Genomic DNA, 24,610 nt, shown 5'->3' with positions numbered 1-24,610 from the left:
AATTACACCTTTACACAATATAACCCATCAACACAACTTTATACTACTTTCTTATACTTTGTCGTATGTAGTTTTAAGGGTTTTTTTCCTCTAATCGAAGTATAGTTGTACAATATTGTATAAGTTACAGACATATATAGTGCTTCACAATTTTAAAGGTATATGCCATTTATAGTTATTATAAAATATTGGCTATATTCCCCATGTTGTAGAATATATCCTTGTAGCTTATTTTGTACCTAATAGTTTGTACTTCTTAATCCCCTGCTCCTATATTGCCCCTCCTGCCTCCCCACTGGTAAGCACTAGTTTGTTCTCTACATCTGTGAGTCTGCTTTTTTTTTTGTTATATTCACTACTTTGTTGTATTTTTTTTTGATTCCACATATGAGTGATGTCATACAGTATTTGTGTTTCTCTGTCTGACTCATTTAACTTAGCATAATGTCCTCAAAGTACATCTGTACTGCTGCAGCCACTGTGGAAAACAGTATGGAGGTTTCTCAGAAAAATAAAAATAGAACTATCATATAACCCAGCAATTCTACTCTTGGATATGAAAAAAAAAATACTAATTTGAAAAGATACATGCACCCAAATGTTCATAGCAGCATTATTTACAATTGCCAAGATATGGAAGCAACCTAAGTGTTCACCAGCAGATGAATGGATAAAGATGTGTATATATATATATATATATATATATATACAACGAAATGCTACTTAGCAATAAAAAGGAATTAAATTTTGCCATTTGCAGCAACATTGATGGACTTAGAGGGCATTATGCTAAATGAAATAAGTATACACTTAAAAAAATTCAGATAGTCAAGGAAAATAAAAACAAAATTACTTTCATATTATCACTTATATTTACTCATATGTTTGCCTTTACCTCTTTATTTCTTTCTCTGATTCAGTTTACTGTCTAGTGTCCTTTTATTTCACTTCCAAGGGCTCCGTTTAGTATTTCTTCTAGAAAAGGTCTGCTGGTGATGAAGTCTGTCAGTTTTTGTTTATCTAGGAATGTGCTAATTTCTTCTTCATTTCTGAAGGATAATTTCGTTGGATATAGAATACTTGGTTGACAGTCTTTTTCTTCCAATACTTTAAATATGTCTTCGCACTGCATTCTGGCCTTCTTGGTTTTTGGTAAGTCAGCTTTTCACATTATTGAGGATCCCTTATATATGAGTCACTTTTCTTTTTCTGCTTTGAAGACTCTCTTTCCTTTAGTTTTTGGCCATTTGACAAATGTGTCTGAGAGCAGATCTCTTTGAATTTATCTTACATGAAGTTCATCGAAATTCTTACGTTTAAACTAATGGTTTTCATCAAATTTTGTATGGTTTTGGCCATTATTTCTTCAAATTGTCTTTCTGCCCTCTCTTTCTCGGTCTCTGGGATTCTCATTTTGTGTATATTGGTTTACTTGATGTTGTCCTGTAGATCTTTGAGGCTCTGTTCAGTCTTCTTCATTTTGTTTTCTTCTGTTCTTCTGACTGGAGAAACTCAACTGACATTTTTTTTCTCATTGGCTGATTCTTTAGTCCGTTCAGATCTACTGTTGAATCCATGTTGAATGAATTTTTCATTTCCGTTATTGTACATTTAAACTCCACAATTTATATATAATATATATTTATATATAGATGTGTGTGTATGTGCGATATTTGAACTTTCTCAGAGAAAGATTCTACTGACGATCTTTTTTTACTGCGTATAGATCATTCACTGTTGTATTTTGTGTCTCAGAATTTTATTTTTGAAAATGGGGCATCATAAGTAATGTAATATGGCTACCATGGAAATGAGAACTTCACCTCCACTTCATAGTTGTTGCAATTTTTTGTTTGTTGTTATTGTGGTTACTGTTTGTTTAGTGACATTACAGAACTAATTCTGTAAGATCTGTATTCTTTTTCTTGTTTGTCCACTGAAGTCTCAGTTTAGTGTTCATCTAATTATTAAACAATGGTTTCCTGAAATGCTTTAAATCAATAAGTTTCCCATAGTTTGCTGAGGGATTCTGTGCACGTGTTGGGGCGTGTCATTGATGGATGAACGGACCAAAAAATATATATATATATACTTAAAATGGAATATTATTCATCCTTGAAAAAGAAAGAAATCCTGTAATATGTGACATGATTCAATCTTGAGAACACTGTGCTAAGTAAGATAAGCCAGTCAGGCTGAATGGATACAAAAACAAGACCCTTCTATATGCTGCCTACAAGAAACCCACTTCAGACCAAGGGATACATATAGACTGAAAGTAAAGGGATGGAAAAAGATATTCCATGCAAATGGAAGTCAAAAGAAAGCTGGAGTAGCAATACTCATATCAGACAAATTAGACTTGAAAGTAAAGACTATTAAAAGAGACAAGGAAGGACACTACATAATGATCAAGGGATCCATTCAAGAAGAACATATCACAATGGTAAATATCTATGCCCCCAACATAGGAGCACCTCAATACATAAGGCAAATGCTAACAGCTATAAAAGGGGACATCGACAGGAACACAATAATAGTGGGAGACTTGAACACCCACTTACATCAATGGACAGATCATCCAAACAGAAAATAAATAAGGACACACAAGCTTTAAATGACACATTAGACCATCTCGACTTAATTGATATTTATAGGACATTCCATCCAAAAACGACAGACTACACTTTCTTCTCAAGTGCACACGGAACATTTTCCAGGATAGATCACACCTTGGGTCACAAATCAAACCTCAGCAAATTCAAGAAAATTGAAATCATATCAAGTATCTTCTCAGACCACAACGCCATGAGACTAGATATCAATTACAGGAAAAAACTGCAAAAAATACAAACACATGGAGGCTAAAGAATTCACTCTTAAACAGCCAAGGAATCACTAAAGAAATCAAAGAGGAAATCAAAAAATATCTAGAAACAAATGACAACGAAAACACAACAACCCAAAACCTATGGGATGCAGCAAAAGCAGTTCTAAGAGGGACGTTTATAGCAATACAGTCCTACCTTAAGAAACAAGAAAATGATCGAATAAACAACCTAACCTTACACCTCAAACAACTAGAGAAAGAAGAACAAAGAAACCCCAAAGTGAGCAGAAGGAAAGAAATCATAAAGATCAGAGCAGATATAAATGAAAGAGAAAGGAAAGAAACCATAAGAAAAATAAATAAAACTAAATGCTGGTTCTTTGAGAAGATTAAGAAAATTGATAAACCATTAGCTAGACTCATCAAGAAAAAAAGGGAGAAGATGCAAACCAACAGAATTAGAAATGAAAAAGGAGAAGTAACAACGGACACCTCAGAAATACAAAACATCATGAGAGACTACTACAAGTAACTCTATGCCAATCAATGGGATAACCTGGAAGAAATGGATACATTCTTAGAAAAATACAATCTTCCAAGACTGAAGCAGGAAGAAATAGAAACCATGAACAGACCAATCACAAGTACAGAAATTGAGGCAGTGATTAAAAATCTCCCAACACACAAAAGCCCAGGACCAGATGGGTTCACGGGCGAATTCTATCAAACATTTCGAGAAGAGTTAACACCTATCCTTCTCAAACTCTTCCAAAATATTGCAGAAGGCAGAACACTCCCAAACTCATTCTACGAGGCTACCATCACCCTGATACCAAAACCAGGCAAAGATGTCACAAAAAAAGAAAACTACAGACCAATATCGCTGATGAATATAGATGCAAAAATCCTCAACAAAATACTAGCTAACAGACTGCAACAGCACATTAAAAAAATCATACACCATGATCAAGTGGGGTTTATCCCTGGGATGCAAGGATTCTTCAATATACGCAAATCAATCAACGTGATACATCATATCAACAACTTGAAGGATAAAAACCATATGATCATTTCAATAGATGCAGAAAAAGCTTTTGACAAAGTTCAACATCCATTTATGATAAAAGCTCTCCAGAAAATGGGCATAGAAGGAAATTACCTCAACATAATAAAAGCCATATATGACAAACCAAAAGCCAACATCGTTCTCAATGGGGAAAAACTGGAAGAATTCCCTCTAAGAACAGGAACAAGACAAGGGTGTCCACTCTCACCACTGTTATTCAACATAGTTTTGGAAGTTTTAGCCACAGCAATCAGAGAAGAAAAAGAAATAAAAGGAACCCAAATTGGAAAAGAAGAAGTAAAATTGTCACTCTTTGCAGATGACATGATATTATATATAGAAAACCCTAAAGACTCTACCAGAAAACTGCTAGCACTAATCAATGAGTTTAGTAAAGTAGCAGGATACAAAATGAATGCACAGAAATCTCTTGCATTCCTATACACTAACAACGGAAGAGCAGAAAGAGAAATTAAGGAAACTCTCCCATTCACCATTGCAACCAAAAGAATAAAATACCTAGGAATAAACCTGCCTAAGGAGGCAAAAGATCTGTATGCAGAAAACTTTAAGACATTGCTAAAAGAAATCAAAGACAACACAAACAGATGGAGGGACATACCATGTTCCTGGATTGGAAGAATCAACATCGTGAAAATGACTGTACTACCCAAAGCAATTTACAGATTCAATGCAATCCCGATCAAATTACCAAGGGCATTTTTCACAGAACTAGAGCAAGAAATCTTGCAATTTGTATGGAAATGCAAAAGACCCCGAAGAGCCAAAGCAATCTTGAGAAGGAAAAATGGAGTTGGTGGAATCAGACTTCCTGACTTCAAACTATACTACAAGGCCATAGTGATCAAGACAGTATGGTACTGGCACAAAAATAGAAAGGAAGATCAATGGAATAGAATAGAGAACTCAGAAGTAAGCCCAAACACATATGGGCACCTTATCTTTGACAAAGGAGGCACGAGTATACAATGGAAAAAAGACAGCCTCTTCAATAAGTGGTGCTGGGAAAATTGGACAGCAACATGTAAAAGAATGAAATTAGAACACTTCCTAACACCATACACAAAAATAAACTCCAAATGGATTAAAGAGCTACATGTAAGGCCAGACACTATCAAACTCCTAGAGGAAAACATAGGCAGAACACTCTATGACATCCATCAAAGCAAGATCCTTTTTGACCCACCTCCTAGAATCATGGAAATAAAATCAAGAATAAACAAATGGGACCTCATGAAACTTAAAAGCTTTTGCACAGTGAAAGAAACCATAAACAAGACTAAAAGGCAACCCTCAGAATGGGAAAAAATAATTGCCTATGAAACAACGGACAAAGGATTAACCTCCAAAATATACAAGCAGCTCATGCATCTTCATACCAAAAAAGCAAATAACCCAATCCACAAATGGGCAGAAGACCTAAATAGACATTTCTCCAAAGAAGACATACAGATGGCCAACACACACATGAAAAGATGCTCAACATCACTAATCATCAGAGAAATGCAAGTCAAAGCCACAATGAGGTATCACCTCACACCAGTCAGAATGGCCATCATCACAAAGTCTGGAAACCACAAATGTTAGAGAGGGTGTGGAGAAAAGGGAACTCTCCTGCACTGTTGGTGGGACTGTAAGTTGGTACAGCCACTATGGAAAACAATTTGGATGTTCCTTAAAAAACTACAAATAGAACTACCCTATGATCCAGTAATCCCACTCCTGGGCATATACCCAAAGAAAACCATAATCCCAAAAGAAACTTGTACCATAATGTTTATTGCAGCACTCTTTACAATAGCCAGGACATGGAAGCAACCTAAATGCCCATCAACAAATGAATGGATACAGAAGATGTGGCATATATATACAATGGAATATTACTCAGCTATAAAAAGGGATGAGATGGAGCTATATGTAATGAGGTGGATAGAACTACAATCAGTCATACAGAGTGAAGTAAGTCAGAAAGAGAAGGACAAATATTGTATGCTAACTCACATATACGGAATGTAAAAATGGTACTGATGAACTCAGTGACAAGAACAAGGAAGCAGATACAGAGAATGGACTGGAGAACTCGAGGTATGGGAGGGGGCGGGGGGTGAAGGGGAAACTGAGACGAAGCAAGAGAGTAGCACAGACATATATATACTACCAACTGTAAAATAGTCAGTGGGAAGTTGTTGTATAACAAAGGGAGTCCAACTCGAGGATGGAAGATGCCTTAGAGGACTGGGGCGGGGAGGGTGGGGGGGACTCGAGGGGGGAATCAAGGAAGGGAGGGAATACGGGGATATGTGTATAAAAACAGATGATTGAACCTGGTGTACCCCCCCCAAAAAAAAAAAAAAAAAAGATAAGCCAGTCACAGAAAGATAAATACTGCTTGATTCTACTTATGTGAGATATCTAAAATAGTCAAACTCATGGAAGCAAGGAATAGAATGGTGGTTTCCAGGGGCTAGGGAAGGGGGAAATGGAGAGTTGCTAATCAGTGGGTATAACATTTCAGTTATGCAAGATGAATAAGTTCTCGTGATCTGCTGTATATCATTGTGTCTATATATAAAAATACTGTAATGTACCCTTAAAGTCTGTTAAAATGGTAGATCTCATATTGAGTGTTCTTATCACAATAAATTTCTTAAAATGTGAGAAAGAGAGGTATCTCTTTGCATCTGTATATTTAAATTAGCTGAAAAATTCCTGCAGTCTTTTATTTTTTTAAATCAGAACCCAAACTGTTAGGACAAATAAGTTTCCTTTTGGACAAGTTACAATAGTACCATTTTGCTTTTTGACTCAAAATCTGTTTTTCTGTCCACCCTTGGCCCCAGACTTAATCCCTTTGTCCTAAATCTGATCCATTCTCTAACTTTTTTACATCACCCCCCTCTTATGTGCAAACCAGTGATTCCAACAATCTTATTAACATAACTTCTCACCCCCAGGTCACAGGGCGTTGAAGGGACAGTATAATAAGCAGCAAAGCAATTTGTTTACTTTTCCCAGCCTCTTGAGGGATATGGGTCTCTAACTGACTTAAGATTTCTCCTAATTACACCTAGTGAGATCTTGTCCTTGTTCTTTGTGCTATCCTGTAGCATCTGCCATTTTATTCTAGCAGGCTTTGGTGATTGATTACACTTTTGTCCTGCCATTTTCTCTTCTTATAATCTGACTGTGGTAAGCCTTTTATTTCAAACCATGGTCAGGGCTTTTTATGTCTCCTTCTGTTTCCTTTGTGTTATAGATGCAATCTTTGCCATCAGTATCACTTAAAGTAGGGCAAATATACTTTATCTCCACCTTGGCTAGACACTGTTACACTGGTCACCAAGCAGGGCTGCTTTATACTGCCAGGGCTTTCAAGAGTTTGAGTGAGGTGGGTTTTAGTTTTCACTCCCCCTTTATTGCTCTTCCTTGGACTGCTATAGGGATACATGCGGGGCTGTGATAGTATCTGTTATCCAAACTGATATGTTGGCAAATCATCAGTCCCTTCTGAATCTGAACCACTGTTCTTGAATCTAATTTGTGTGCCTAGACTCTTACTCCCCTTGGATAAGGTTGTTCTTAGTTCTCATATAAATACCCTCAATGTTTCCTGAGCCTGACACCCAGGATATGCATATCTTAGAAAATTCTCAACATGAGACTCCCTGCTACATTAAAACACAGAAATTTTAAGACAATGAGCTTCAGGAAGTGTGAGTATTGGCAACTGGCTTCTTTAAGCAGACAGGAGCAAAGGAACAACAGGAAGGTGCTTGAAAAAACATCTATAAAGTTTTTTTTATCTCTTTTTGATGAAGTGTATACTAGTATTTGTCTCTAATTGGAAGCATCTGCTTAAGTACCTTTATAGTTTATATACCATAGCTAAAGCTTACCAAATGTCATTTCCAGACTATTTTTCTATTTAAAAGGGTGTTATAGTAACTTACCTGTTTTTCCTTCCTAATTATTCTTACTTATAAAGCAGTGTTAGGATTACAGACTCTTGTACATGCTGTTTGGGCCTATCTAGATGTCCATTACTGGGCTTTTTCATCCCTCTCTCAGTTGTGGGAGTTGGCTCCTGTCAGGTTGTGTTTGGCCCCTTCTCCAGGAGATTGCCTTTCACTGAAGGAAGATGCCTCATGAAGAGGTACCAAGGAAATTAAGTCTAACCACCACTACTACCTCAGGTGACCCAACCCACTCCCTTCCACCCCTCTTCCTGTGCCCCATCAGACATCCCAGAGCTCCCCGTGGAATCAGGTTGAATCTGGGTTGTAAAACTACAACTTCTCATAGCTTCTTGCCCTGCCTTATTCTGCTTTCCTCCTTTACCCACAGGTTCCTCCTGAGAGCACTCCCTCAGTAAATCACTTGCATTGGGATCTCTGGGACATTACTATGTTTTACGCATGTGGCAGTGTAATAAAATACCTGCGGCTAGCTATGTTAACAATAGAAAAGGCAGGATGAGAACCTATTAGCACTTCTAAACTTTTTAGAGAGTTCATTGAGTTGTGTGTTCGCTCTCACAGTAATATTCTGTTAGCACGGTATTGCATTAAACCTATGTCCAGCGCATCTCTTAGCCTGGCCTTATATATTCACTTTAGATTTATGTGTGAGAGATAGTACATAGGATACTGTGATTAGTAGATGTTTAAAATGTTTCATCTTTTTTTACCTCTGTTTAGAACTCTGAAAATATGATAGAAAACATCAAATATTCCCTGCACTCTGAAGTTTACTTTATAAAAATTATTAATTTCATTATATATTTCTATGAATTTTCTTCTTAGTTTTTAATGTGTCTGATCCTGAAAGAAATAATATAAAAGCTAGTCCAGCTAAAGCTACCATCTGTATTTCTGTACAGAGCTTCTCCTTTATGTCCCTATCAACATTTATATCCAGATGAAATGGACTGCATCATCTAGAAGGAAATAAGAAACATTTCCTTTTGCCTTTTCCTTCAGTATGGGGCTGAGCCCAAGCAGTCAAACCTATAGATTCCCTCCTTAAGATCTCATCCTAACTCTTAAAAAAATTAAACATGCCTATAGCACCTTTATATAACTTACATCTCAGACGAGAAAGAAGGCATACCTGAGCTTAAACACATGTGTTATTGAATCCCTAGTAGTCTTAGGTTACACAAGGAGAACCCCCTTCTCCATTACCCCAGAAACCGTTAACACTTCTAAAACCCAGAAATAATCTCAAAGAATCCCATTCAAAACTCAGAATTCAGTACGTTTTTGAATTCTAAAATATAACCTTGAGTTCATAATCACAAGATCACATTTTTCTGCCTATGAGACTTACGTTTGGTGATTTGCGTCTTAAAAGGCATTGGCAACTTGCTCTGATGGCATCTGTTGTCCGAGACCAGGCTGCTGCTTCTGTGCTGAGCCTTTTTCTCCACACAAACTGCCTTTCCTCCTGTGAGTTGCCACATGGGACTTTCCTATCTTTTCCTACCAGGTGAAATTGGCCAGTCAACCCTGACAGTCTTTCATAAACCTAAAAATCTGGGGGAAAGCTCATTCCTTTCCTCTCCGCATATCCATTTCTCAGTAGTCCCCTGAGATCCTTGTGGCAGTTATCTGACCTCATCTTCATACTGAGTGTACTAAAGGGATGGGCAGCTCCTGTTAAGGCATAGAAAGCAATTAAAAAAAAGAAGTCCTGTTGTACTGTTTCACCAAGGTATATGTATTTTCCCATAATAATGAAAATCCAGTTTAAGGAGACATACTCTATTTCTAGACAGAGTGCACTTTAAAAGATTTTTATTTCACCGACACCTCATTACAAGTCTTAAGTTCCTTGGCAGGATAAATCCAGTTCCTGGGTAATCTATTCTGCTCCATTGAGCCGTAACTTCATATTACATCTTAATATTTAGTAAGGTTTAAATTATGTAAATGTTTTTGGTATGTGTGAACTAATCTAAAATACTTAAAAAATGTTTTTCTTTTATTAGAACAGCCTAGAAAATGCACAGCTGATATTCCTATGCATTTAAATGATAATCCAGTTTCCTATCGAATATTATGTCTGGTTGGAGAGGTAAAATTACCCAAGTTATTGTTTGACCCTCCTTTCATATTTTTTACTCCTGTCCCTTTGGATGTAACAACTGTGATGGATGTCAACATTTTACCTCAGAACTATTTCAGGTAAATGCCTAATGTGGATTTACCACATTTTCTTTAGGTGCTTTTTTGTTTTGTCTGTGTTATATGAGTCATGAACAATGTCTGACTTGTTTCTATAGCTGGAGTGAACTACTAAAATATTTAACTATACATTTAAATTAAAAATACCCCCAAAAAAGCCCATTTAGTTATCCCACCCTTAGTCGTTTAATTTTCTTATAAAATTTTTTAGTATATTTCTTTTTGTAGTATAAGAAGCAAGCTTAAAAATTCAGTGTATTAGTTTTCTTTTGCTGTGTGACAAATTACCACAGACTTAGTGCCTTAAAGCATGGATTTGTTCCCACAGTTTCTTTAGGGAGTCAGGAGTCCAGGTTAATTTAGTGTCTGCTGTTCAAAGTCTTAGTAGGCAGAAATCAAAGTGTGGGCTGCAGCAGCAGTCTCATCTGAGGCTCAGTCCTCCTCCAAGCTCTCTGCTTGTTGGCAGAATTAATCCTTGTAGTTGTAGCATGCAGACATCATTTTTTTGCTGGCTGTTGGCTTGGACAACTCTCAGCTCTTACAGGCCACCCTCAAGTCCTAGATATGTGGTCCCCTCCTCACAACATGGCATTTAACACGTTCAAAGCCAGAAGTACACTATCTCTCTGACTTTTGTCTCTCATCAGATCAAATTTGATCTGCCCGTGGTTATCTCCCTTTGCTTACTCAAATTCCATTGACTAGGGACCTTCATTACATATGGAAAGTTCCTTTACTATTGCCATGTAGCATAACGTAATCACCGAAGTGATGTCTTATCATATTTACAGGTCCTGCCACCCAAGGAGTGGGAATTATGTAGTTTGTACACTAAGGAACAGGACTCTTGGTGGCCATCACAGAATTCTGCCTATCATGTGCACATACTATAGAGAAATGCAATCTGTTTTCATTTTTTAAAAAATTTACAAACAGCTCAAATCCCAGTACTATATTGGCCTAGGTACATTATGAGCCCTCGCATTACAAAGCAAATAGAGCTATGTGTGTGTGTATGTGTATAAAATATATATATATATATATATATATATAAAACTGCTGTGCTGCTGAGAAGTGTGGGAGGTCTCTAAAGGACTCAATCAAACCAAATCAAGACAATACATACTTATAAGCTGACGCCAGAGTAGGAGCGGTGAACTGTAATAACATGCCAAATGCAGGCTTGTTCTTCAATTGGGACAACTTCAAAATAGGAAAACTTAATCTCAGATTCCTGGATTAATCCAGGGACACTGGAAGAGGCTAAAATGGTTCCATGTGAGTACGTCCTTCTATCTTTCAGCCGAAGTAAGCAAATCTTCTCTAGATTGGTGGTTCTTAAACTTTGGTGTGTATCAGAATCAGATTTTCTGTATAGGAAATTAAAAGAATGTATATGAATATATTTAAAGCTATGAAGATAATTTTTCGAGATAGACAAATAAGTCCAGTATTTAAAATTCAATAGCATTTCAGCATACATTTAGAACGTGCAACTGTAAAACTACTATTCATAAAAACATTAACAATTAAAGATAATAGGAAGAATTGTATGGAACTGTAATGAGAAAATTATAAAACTAAAGTCAAAGAACTCATAAATGAAGTTCATGAATTGGGATATTTAATATTGTAAAAAGTACATTTCTCCACAAATCAATTTGGATATTTCATGCAACTGAAATAAAAATTCAAATAAAATTCTTCATAAATATTGATAAGTAAAATTCTAAATTTTATATGGAAAAATCAAGGGTCAAGAATAGCTAAGCCACCCCTGAAGAAGATGAGAAGGGCTTGGCTTCGCAAATATCAAGATGAAATCAACATGATAGTGGTGCAGTGATAGAGAAAATGTGCAAAGGAGTAGAATAGACTTGAAAAAGGCCCACACATGGATGGATACTGAATGTATGACAAAGGTAGTATAGATCTATGGAGAAAAGATGGTGCTGGAATCATTGATTGTGTGGAATATTTCAAACCGGATTCCTGTCTTAATACATGAAAATTCATTCCACATGGGTTAAAGGTTTAAATGTGAAAGGCCAAATGTAAAAGAAAAAATTAGAGAAAACAATTTTAATGTCTGTGGGTAGAGAAAGATTTCTTAAACAAGCCTTAAAGTCATGCTAACAGTGAAATAAATAACTGATAAAAATCAGAAAAATTTCAAACAACTCAACAGAAATGTTGACAAAAAGCTTCAACCAATATTTTACAGATAAAATGGAAAATAAACACATGAGAACATATAATTGATCTCTTTGTAAACTTGGAAGTAAAAATTAGTGACTACAGTAAGATAGTATTTTGCTTGTCCTGGGTAGGCAAACATTAATAAGTCAAGCTACAAGTTACAGGGTCAGTGAGTAGGACCATACTGGATAATACTATGTAAAGTGCAACATCTGCATATTTCACAGCCCAATATTTCTACTTCACAGTATATACAAGAAAAACTCATCAGGGAAATGCAAATCAAATGCACAATGAGATATCACCTTACACCTATCAGAATGGCTGTTGTCAAAAAGACAACGAATAATAAATGTTGATGAGAATGTGGAGAAAAGGGAACCCTAGTGCACTGTTGGTGGGAGTGTACATTGGTGCAGCCACTATGGTAAACAGCATGGTGGTTCCTCGAAAAATTAAAAATAGAGCTATCATATGATCCAGCAATTCCACTCCTGGGTATATATACAAAGAGAATAAAAACACTAATTCAAAAAGATTGATGCACCCCAGTATTCATAGCTGCATTATTTACAGTAGCCAATGTATGGAAGCAATCTAAGTGTCCATCAACAAATGAATGGATAAAGAAGATGTGTATATATTCTACATATTTAATTCAGCCATAAAAAATGAAATTTTGCCACTTGCAACAAACATGGATGGACCTGGAAGGTATTATGCTTAGTGAAGTAAGTCAGACAGAGAAAGACAAATACTGTATGTTTTCATTTATATGTGGAATCTAAAAAATAAAACAAATGAATGAATATAACAAAAGAGGAACAGACTCATAGATACAGACAACAAGCTAGTGGTAACCAGAGGGGAGAGAGGTAGGGAAGAGGGTCAAGATAGGGGAAGGGGCTTAAGAGGTACAAACTACTATGTATAAAATAAATAAGCTACAAGGATATATTATACAACACAGGGAATATAGCCAATATTTTATAATAACTAATATTGAATCACTATGCTGTACATCTGAAACTAATATAACATCGTAAATCACCTATACTTAAAAAAATAAAGTGCACATGTATACTACAAGCTATGTTTGAAATTATTCATAGTTGCATTACTCAGAATAGCAAAATCTGAGAACTGCACAAATGTCCAGTGACAGGTAAAGGGATAAATAATTAGTGATATATGTGTATGTGAATATTCTATAGCTCTGAAGTGGAGAAACTTCAACTAATAAGACAACTGTATTAGGAATCATAGAAAACAAAATATTGAGATTAATTTTTTAAAAAGTCAAGAAAGACTACATATATTGATATCCTTTGATATAAAATGACAAAAAGGAAAGTGAAACAAATTTTTGTTTAGGAATAAATGCCTGTCTGTATACACAAAGAAACAGATGTAAAGAGTGGCTAGTCAACATGTTAAAATTATATAAATTGTGAGGATTTGTGTACCGATGTGAATTGCCTATTGGCATTATTTTCATAAACTACTAGATCTTGGACCCACCTCAGAGCTTCTCTAGTTCTGTACTTTATTTTACACTTAAGCATTCTGAGATCCAGCGAAAGCGAGTTCCAAGTGTATTGTAATGGTTAGAAATAAATGAAAATTGTCCAAGTTGAGGAGCATAGAACGGCCTGAGTGCTTACTTATGCCTTGGGGGCTTGCTGTAAATGCCATTTTGTGACAGAGTATAGTTCTTCAACATTGACATGACAGCTCTGGGATTCACAGTTTTTTCAAGACCCTATCTTATAAGTACACCCTAAACTTTGTTGCTTAAACAGGAAATAGAAATGAATTGAATTATATTGTGCTAGAATGTACTTTTTTTGGTCAAGAAATGTCTCATATATGAATTAATCATTTAATCTTTCGGCTTTTGAATTAATGTATAATGGTATTAATTTTAAAAATACCTCAAGTTAAAAGCTGAGTCTTACAAAATATGGTATAATGAAATGAACATGTGAAAGGCACTGTAGAGATGATGTAAGCTATTCTCATTATATATATAATAAAGTCAATGGCATTAATGACTTATCCAATGACACTTAATTAGTAACAGAATTGGATTCAAAGCTGATTTATAAACTGCTTTATCATGTTTTATCCAATGAACCATATGAGTTCAAGTTGAGAGCTTTCTTTACTTTTTCTAGTTAATTAGCTGAATAATCTTCATTCTAATTAAAATACTAGGGAAATATGATTCCCATTTGATAGCACTTCTTATTTGCTGTAGGAACCTACATATATAATAAAACAAAGTATATGGTGAAATATTTGTTGACAACTAAAAGTTACCAGGTATTAATTGGAATTGAAAGTGAATACTACATGCTATGCTGTTAAAAATCACAAACATTTTAGATTGGCTAAATAAATTATAGTATATAATGAAATTTGTGAATATTAAGTAGAATTTTTTAATAGTAACGATTGAAAAAATATTCATGATATACGTGTAGAAGTGCTTAATTGTATCCAGATTTAAAAAAATATGTGTTTATGCATTTGTTAATATTTAGTCTACATGTAATAATGCTTTAGCTGTTAAAAGGGTAATTTCTAGTCAATTTTTGTCAGGACATATTTAAGGACAATGTTTTTATCATGGCTGTGGTTAAAAACACATTGTATTTAATCAGGCGTTTTAACTCTGCTTTTTAATCCTGAGAGGTGAAAAGGAACCTTTGATCATCTCATATAGTTCTTGGTTAAATTAACATGATATCAATTTTACCTATATTGTTACCAGAAAATGAGAGATGATAAAATATCTTTAGTAGTTGGCCATATTATTGTAAATATTTATTGTTTCAATTTTTCCAATGATTCAAAAAACAGAGGAAACCACATTAAATCTAATTACTTGCACATGTTTTGAGCTAATTTTTTTTTAAAATTTTAAACAGGAATTCAACTTTAAGTGTCCAGGTTTCCCCAGCAAGCCTTCTTGATGGTGATGAGATTCAAACTCTTTCTGTGACTTTTCCGAAAGGCAGAGTCATTACGGGCTCTCCCAGTGGAATTAATGCTGCTCTCACCTGCCATCTCAGCTTCAAATCATCTAAACCTGTGTCATTTTTCACCAAAGTTCTTTTCTGCGATAGCAGAGATAACTGGTAAGACATTTAAATGTAGATTCTTTTGTATCTGACAGTGAAGAATAATAGGTTTATATTCTACACTATTATAAAATGTTAAAAAGAGAGACATCTAAAATAATGACTTTGGACATAAAAGTGTTTTTAAAAAAAGCTCCAAATGCAGTGTTGGTTTCATGAGAAACAGCGTGATAGTGGCTGCCAGCATATACTCTGGGGCTAGGTTGCCTGGATTTGAATCCTGGCTCTGTTAACTTTGGTGAAGTTATTTCTTCTGAGCCTCTCAGTTCCCTCATCTGTAAAATGGGGGTCATAGCAGAACCTTTCTCATCTGTAATAATGAGAAATTCATTGAGTTAATTTTTACTGAGTAATTGTACAGGAACTGGCACAAAGGAAATGTTAAGTCAGTATTAAATGAAAATGAGAAACATCAGCATGATGAGTTTCCGAACAGTATGATTTTGTTACGTGTTCCATTGACAGGCTCAAGGAAATTAAAATACACCTTGGTTAAACCATGTTTTTGGATTTCTTACCTTGTAGGACCATAAATTTCACTTTTACATTATACCCTGAAATGATTTGACTCACCAAATGGCAAGAGGTGAATGTATAGAGCAATAAAGTTTGTTAGAAATGTTTATACTGTAGAGTGAATTGTATATTAAAGATGGGTATGTATTCTATGTGATAATTTATTAACTTTCAGTGAGGTCATTACTAATTAGTATATTTATACTAATTAGTATATTTATTTATATATAAGGATTGATTTATGCATTAAGAATTAGAAGGGTGAGGGACAGATGGTACTGGAATGTTGCATCCAAGGCAAAGCATGGCCATATCCAGAACACAGTTCATGGCGTTCTGAGCTCCAGCTTCTGTGTCCCTTTCTCACACATGTTGAGGGATAAAATTATCTAAATTATACCTCTCAGACTCCTGTTTTTCTCTTTTGATGATGAGTCCATCTTTTGTTGACATTAAAAAAAAAAAATCTTTTTTTAATGGCGTTGCTTTAGGCTCCTATCAAGAACTAAACTCCATGCCTCCATCCTGGGAGGCACTCCGTCTTTTTATATGTTACTGACCTTGTTCATAGAAACTTAACTTTACTTTTCTGTAGTCCACAAATTCAAACTTTGCCAAAAGCACTAAGTAAGGTGTACCTTTGAGCTCACCAATAAAAATCATGAATAGCTTATCCATGACTGTCTTAAAGCTAATGAAGTCTCAGACCACATTCACAGGGTGAAGAAGGAAATAGTTTCAGTAAATGCTGTGTGAACTAGATGGCTTTTAGAATGGTGGTACAGTTGCCTTTAAGAGAGGCATAAACAGTGTGTTGACGTCTGGTCAGCAAACAGGACGTAAGGAGACCTGAAAACAGTCTCCAGTAAGAATGGGTCATATATTTGATGATTTTCTTGTCTTTTTTGTTGTTGTATGTTTCCTTTCAGCCTTGAGACTTGTTTGCTCTTTGCTAGATTTTCCCACCCTTCTTCCCTTACCCTAAACTCCATTTCAACCTTCAGCAATTTGGGATAAGGTAGAGCTTTTGGAACTAATTTAGAAACTTTGAAAATCATAAATGGGCTGCTAAAGCCTTTTCCATGTACAAGGAAACATTCCCTGGAACCTTAATACTGGCAAATCCTTTTACTGATGCCTTGTTAACTCCTTATCTGGTTTCCCATAGTGCACATGATCAGCTCTTCCTTCTCTTCTTAACTCTCCGAAGCTGTCTTTGCCTTTCTTTCACTACAGGTTTTTGATCCCATTGAGATAAATGAGGTCTTCCAGCAAGAACTTCCTCAAAAGCCTCCCTTTCATCTCAGCCTGTTTGCAATAAATTTGATTCTTTTATTGCTTTTTATCTATTAGTTTATTTGTGAGTAATCCTTGTGACCTCTGCCCAAGATATTGGGTTAGCAAAGATTAAGTAGAAAGTGGCTTTTCCTTGGTGGAGGTCAATATAGTAGGGAAGGTAGACGTTAAACAAGTGTTTGGTACCAACAGCGGTAAAGAGAAAATGCAACACAAAAGGAGCAACTAATAATGTCCTGGGTGGGGGCGGGGAGGATTGGGGATGGCCGCATAGGCTTCTGAGTAAAATCTTAAAGGACAAATTACACTTGCTGGTGTTTGTCCTAAATTAAAGACTTTATTTGTATCTGGTTTGTCAATGTTGAGGCGCATGGGTTCAATGAAAAAATGAAACACTCATTTTTTCATGCTTTGGTGTTTTTTTTTGTTTTGTTTTTTTTTTACTTATGTAAGACCATTTCATAACATGGCTCCCCTTGGAAGTGAACATGCTTGGCTTTTTATTTTGTTTTCTCCTTTTGACTTTGTCACATTTGGTGACAAAGCCAGGCTCACTTGGCTATAGACCTATTAATTATAGCCTGCTAACATGGCTGCTGGTCTCCTCCATACTCATGTGTCTTCAGCTTGGCAGTTGCACATTCTGCTTTCCTTTTCCCTAAATTTCCAAAAAAAAAACGTGGGGTTTGAGGTTGTATATATCTATGGGAGGAATGGTGATGTGGGCAGACTATTCCAAGTTGGAAAAAAAAAAAAAAAAAAAAGCACTAGATATGGAGGCTGAAACAGGCTTATATTCGGGAAATATTTTTGTTTTTGTTTTTTTTGTCTGATGGATACTGGCCAGGCGAAGCTGAGAGAATAGCAGGAGCAGACTGTGAGAGTCTTGCATGCTTTATCCATGAGTAAGACATAGGACGAGAACTGGGGGAGGCTAATGTTATGGAAATCAAGCTTGGATAAATACAGGAAGCATGAGGTCAACAGCTATCAATTAACAAAGGTCAGATCCTAGGTCATAGGCTAGGTATCATGGAATCCACACAACAGCCCCAAGATGTGGATGTGTTTAGATCTTCATCTCTGTCTTACAGAAGAGATACAAGGCCCATAGTGTGATATAACTTGCCTAAGCTCATTCACATGTTAAGTGGAAGAGCCAGGAATTTGAACCAAGTTTCTGTTTGCAAAGATTATGCACTTAGTCACCTTGTTTTAACACCACTTAGATTGTATAGAATCATATGGAAATTTTATTATAGGTATGCTTTTTTGAGAGTAACACTCATATGTCTTATATAGACTTTACAAAGAATTTTGCATTTTCTTTTTTTCCTATTCTTTTGCATCTCTCATCTCTCCCACACACACATGCACACACCAATCTTATAGGTACCCATATATAATTAATTTATTTTAAAGTAAATAGCATTTTAGTTTCTATATTGCCTTTACATACCAAGAAATTTAGGGGTTTGTTTTTGTTTTTAATATTTATTTATTTATTGACTGTGTTGGGTCTTTGTTGCTGCGCACAGGCTTTCTCTAGTTGTGGTGAGTGGGGACTACTTTTCGTTGTGGTATGTGGGCTTCTCATTGCAGTGGCTTCTCTTGGTGCAGAGCATGGGCTTTAGGTGCACGGGCTTCAGTAGTTGTGGCACATGGGCCCAGTAGTTGTGGCTCACGGGCTCTAGAGCACAGGTTCAGTAGTTGGGGTGCACAGGCTTAGTTGCTCCGTGGCATGTGGGATCTTGCCGGCCCAGGGATTGAACCCATGTCCCCTGCATTGGCAGGCAGATTCTTAACCACCAGGAAAGCCCAAGAAATTTAGTTTATAATTAAGTGTGTTTTGAGTTACAGGTCTTAAATAGGCTATACACTCTAGAATCAGGGAAGTGATCAAGAAATATCCCCTGAATAGAATACATTAATGAATATTCTATGTTTGATATATAATAATGATAAAGTTACTGAATAAAGACTGGGATATTATTCATTTATTTTTATTGATATATTAATTTATCAATGAGGCAAAAACCCATAAATTGTCTCCATAGCTATAGCATAAGTAAAGTGAATGTTTATAGTTTCACTGAAGAGACCTGTTTTACAACTACCATCAGTAAACAACTCTACAGAAGATATTTACTTAAAAGTAAATGTATTGTATATGGATACTTGTAAGATATCATATAACTCTGTTAGATATTTTAAATTCATAGTGTTTGCAAAAGGCTTCAAATCAATGTATGGAATTGAAACCCAGTATCAAAATAACTGCTAAACTGCTCTTTTGAAATTGTACATTTCACATCAATAAAATTTCAAAATGAAAAACACATTTCTTGTAAAAATTGAAATATTGTCTTTTCCCACAAAAAAAGCATGTGCTTATTATTGAAAAAACACATCTTATTTTCGAAGTTTATAGTTTTATGATTTTTGTGTCCATTTATAGTCACTTAAATGATATTAAGAATGGTTTTTGAGGGAGTTGAGGTACCCATTAGTAAAACACAGTTCCTTTCCTTACTGCTTTTTGAGTTAACCTCTATTTTAGCTTAACTTATTGTTTTCCTTATGTGCTCATCAATTCAATTTTTTCTTCTTAACTTTCCTTATTTTTACTTTTGGCATATGAGATAACACTGTAGGGGTGTGTGTGTGTGTGTGTGCACGCATGCTTGTGAGAGAGAGGGAGAGTGAGAGAAGAAATATATATATCCATTAATTATCTGAGTAAAATAGCTTCTTGAGTATCTATAATATGTTTTTCCTGGTTTGTTTTTTTTTTTGAACTTAACATTTTAGTTTCTTTATTGTCTTTATGTACCGAGGTATTTGGTTTATATTCATTACATTCTGAGCTACAAATCTTAAATAAGCTAGACTCTCTAGAATTAGGGAATTAATCAAGAAATATCCCCTGAATAGAATAACAAAAAGTCCCTTACATAGATAAGAGTTGTGGAAAGCATCTGAGAAATAATCTGCTTTAGATAGGAGATGTTTGTTAAGTGTTGATAAGATTAGTGAACTTCCAAAATGTCTGCAGGTGGCTCTTAAACCTCTTTAAAATGAAGTCATCAATATAAAATAACTGAGGAGAAGATATAGTTTTAGAAATTATAATATGTCTATAATAATATCTACTTTGGGAAAGTGATAAACATTTAAATTGGAGCTGGAAATTAAGAAAGTCCAGGTGTTCAATTCAGCACAACCCAAAGTCAAGGGTGATCTTGAACAATCAAAGTGAGATTCAGTCACCCAAATGTCTTTATAAGAGTATTACCAATTAGCAGTCTGACATTGTGAGTACATATTGAGGCATTCATTCATTCATTCCTTTATTCAAATATTTATTGAATGTCTACCGTGTACCAGAAACTTACCAGGCACCATTCTAAGCACTAGGGATTTACACCAGGAATCACAGCATGATCCCTGCATTGCGGAGCTTAGAGTCTGGCAGGGGGAAAGAGACAGTAAACAGTAAACCTGATAAAGGATAAGTCTGGTGTGTGATAATTGATGAAGGTATAGGAAAAAGAAGAAGTACAGGGTAAGGTCATGGGGACTGCCAGAGAGGGAGTGACTAGGTCTCAGTATGATATAGGGTGATAAGGAGAGCTTCCCCTAAGAGTATAGGACATGAGAAGTGATTTGAAGGACTTGGTGGGGTTAGAAAGATACCTGGGAATATCCTTTCAGACCAAGGGAATAGCTGGTGCAAGATCTTTGAGGTGGGTACTTACAAAGAGGCCTGTACAACCTGAGTAGAATGAGCAATGGGGAGAAGTTTAGAAGAAAGGGTTGGAGATGTAACACAGCAGTGCCAGATCCTATAGGGCCTTTCAGGCGAAATGTAAGGATTTGGACTTTTACCCTGAATGAAATAAGGAGCCGTTGCATAGTCCTAAACCAGTGAAAGAATGCAACAGCCATGACTTTTGAACAGTGATGAGGTCATCCAGTTGTTCCCTGTCACCCAAAACTTGGGCTTCCAATGTATTTATTTAATCCCCTTTGTCCATCAAAAGGCTTCTTGTTTCTCAAGTAGATTTCTCTCTCATTCATTTATTCAGTATTTATAAAGTGACAACAGTACACCTAGCTTTCTTCTGGTGCTGAGGTCAGAACAAAGCTCTTGCCCTCATGGAGCTTCCATTGTAATGAAGAAGACAAAAATTGATAAATAGTATCACAGTTTAATAAGGAAATTATATGAGTTTAATGAGATAGAGATTAAGGGATACCTCCATGTATCAGACAGTTAAGGCATCTCTGAGGATGTGATAGTTCACCAGATGGCGATATGAAAATTTAATGAGAAAATACTTATAAAGCGCTCAGAGCAGTTCTTGTGGTAGTATGTTGCAATAACTGAGTAAATGTTCTAGACTTGGCATTAGTTCTAAAATCAGTATTTTGGATTTCCAGAATGATCTCAGGGGCTGCTATAGAGATATGAGAGTGATTGGATTTCTACTATTAAGAAAGTGATTGGATTCACCCTGGGGTAAAAGATAAATCCTCACACAGACATAGAGTTTTGGGCAGGAGGGAAAGAAGGGAGTGGGGGGGATTCAGTTGTCATGAGGATGAGGAATTCTTTGGATAATGTCCAAATGATTTATATTGTGTTTCAGAATTATTTTTACCTATGTTTGAAATGTTCTTATCTGGGATTTCACACAGAGATCAAATGGATTAAGAGTTGCCAGAATGGTGTAATCCTGTGTTTTGCACTGTGGCTTCCACTCCAGATTGAAGCGAAGGGAACATTATACCCTGAAGGAACTTGTAATTATGAGAATGAAGTGTTACCACTTGCTCTAGCTTTCTTTTTTTTCTTTTTTTTCTTTCATATTAATTTTAAGCCCTGCTCTAGCTTTGTAAATTCACTGATTGATACTTTACCTAGACCATGTGAAGAATGAAAGCTATGGTTTTAAGTGATTAATTTTATAGAAATCCTAAGAATGCCAAAGACAGTTTAATATTTTCCTATGATTAATCCAAAATATAGGGTGTTTACTTTTGGAAAGTCAAGAGTTAATTTCAACTGCATGTTTCAGGTAACCAGGAAGTTAACATGAATTAGCAGTGCCTCATTGTTAAAATAGCAAACATTAATTGAGTTCATTATTAGGAGTATGTCATGTCAGAACTCTGAGGTCCTCCATATATTTTTTAATCCCCTGAATATTTAACACATATCATATTCAGAACTAATTATACCTTCCATAGGTTTTTAGTACCCAAATTTAATTTGAATAACTTTAGAGACAAGGAAAACATTTCAGCTCTCCTACAGAGAAAAATGAAAATTTAAGCTGAATAAAAGAAATCTAAATGACTTATTTATCAAAAAGATATGGGAGGTGCTATTCAGATATCAGCTATTTTCTCCTTCTGGAGCAGTGGTTCTTATGTCTGAGCGCAGGCGTCACCTGGGGAGTTTTAAAAACTACACATGCTTCAGTCCAACTCAGAGACTGTGATATAATTTGAGGGTGACTTAGGCACTGCAAATTTTAAAAGCTCCCCATGTGATTCTAATGGGAGGCCACAGTTGAGAACCCTTGCTCTAGGTTGTCAAACTTTACCCTGCATTTGACTCACTTGAAGGACTTGTTAAAACAGGATCTGAGCCCCACCCCCAGAGTTCCTGATTTAGTTAAGTCTTGGATGGGACCTGCAAATGGCCTGTCTACCAGTTTCCCATTTCCCATTTGATGCTGAGGTTGCTAGTCTGGGGACAAACACTGAGCTTGTTTGAAAGCCAGAATTTCAGGTCCACTCCAGATCTAAGAAATCAGCATATATATTTAAAAAATATCCTCAGGTGATTCATGTGCACATTAAAGTTTGTGAAGCACTGGACCTAAAAAGAATCAATAAGGGAAAATGCCATCTAGAAAAATTAGATTAAACAATGGAACACGTAGACGTTTGGCGGGAAATAATATTACCACTAAAAAATGGTGTTGCTGTGAGAATCTTTAGACGAAATACCCATCTTTTAGAGTAAGTTTGGTTTAGTTTTCTAATATATTGTCTAACATATCTATTTAAGAGACCTACATTGTAAAGTATAATCCCAAATTTATAGCAGAGGAAATTGAAGTACTACCATGTTATTTACCTTTTAGACCTTCACCCAGTTGTAGAGTGAGAGAACTGACATTTGAGATCAAGTCCTATTATCTCTATCAAACAACTTTACTTCCCTTTAACTTTTCAAGTTCTAAGATTTTATTGCTCTAACATGGTCAGTTTAGTAAGAAAACTGAATAAAATTATTTTTGAGTTACGATACATCATATAGTAGTATATAATTAATTACATCAATCGGAAGATTTTGACATTTTAATACAAGTTAAACCACATATTTTGTACTCAATGAGAGGCCAATTAGAAATATACAGTAAGAATAGTACAGGGATATTTGGTAGATGAGGTTGAACTAAAATTAAGGCTGCTGATTAGCTAGCACACAGTATATATCCTCACCAGTGGATAAAATCTTGAAATATTTCTTGGCTGGTTGATAACCAGGCGCTAAGTACTCACACCCTATGCCTGACCTGCCCTGAGAATACCTTCTGGACCTTGGACCCACTCAGGACCTAGTTACTAAAGAGCTAAATTCTGTCATAGCCAGAATTCCAAGCATCCTGTAGTAGTTTGTTTGGGGTCCGTCTCAGCCTGTCCATAGTGATACCATTGGCTAGGAATGCTGGGGGCACTCATCTGGTCCCTTACTACTTACTGCAGGCTGCACAGACATTTCCTGTTTCACAGGCAATATTGTGGAGGTGGGGAGCAAGTGAGCACAGGCCTGGGTTCTGCCTTTATTGGGATCTAGGGTGGGATGCCTAGGGTTTTGCATGTTCACTCTTTATTGGTGGATTTAAAACATAAGTGCGGGAATTAAAGCTCAGGAGGGGAAAAACTAGCAGCCACTCAGTCTGGTCAGTTATCTAGGTCAACCAGAGTTTTCTAAGGAGAATTTCTTGGGCAGGGCGGCTTGGCTTTTCATCTGTTGTATAGATGAAGTGTGTTTATTCTAAATGGATGTCTTTGAAGTGGATGCCTCAACAATCAAAAGTTTAATGTCAGACACATACACTGTAATCAGGAAAGCTCATTGTTAAGCCCTTAAACTACATATTAATATACACCTCCCTTTTAGAGTATAGGATTCGTTGATATTCAGAGATGAATATTTTGAATATCACCCCCATTTTCATATGAAATGGGATTGTTTTTCCAAAAAACATAGTTAATGTAAACATTCTAATGACATCAGGAGCAGGGGTCCTGCACATAGGCCATTGGCTGG

At 35.9% G+C, this 24,610-nt stretch overlaps 1 protein-coding gene across 1 annotated transcript in view; it reads left to right on the top strand.

Annotated features, from left to right (window-relative positions):
• The window catches only part of CFAP47 (cilia and flagella associated protein 47), a 474,307-nt gene that overhangs the window by 113,826 nt on the left and 335,871 nt on the right, over positions 1 to 24,610 (top strand). The window contains exons 26-27 of the mRNA XM_057717674.1: positions 9,907 to 10,102; positions 15,235 to 15,444. Of these exons, the coding sequence (XP_057573657.1) occupies positions 9,907 to 10,102; positions 15,235 to 15,444 (406 nt within the window). The remainder of the gene's footprint in view (positions 1 to 9,906; positions 10,103 to 15,234; positions 15,445 to 24,610) is intronic.

This window comes from Hippopotamus amphibius, chromosome X (assembly GCF_030028045.1).
Source record: "Hippopotamus amphibius kiboko isolate mHipAmp2 chromosome X, mHipAmp2.hap2, whole genome shotgun sequence".
Taxonomy (NCBI): Eukaryota; Metazoa; Chordata; class Mammalia; order Artiodactyla; family Hippopotamidae; genus Hippopotamus; species Hippopotamus amphibius.
Note: the sequence above shows the minus strand (reverse complement) of the source record. Positions and strands in the feature narration are given on the sequence as shown.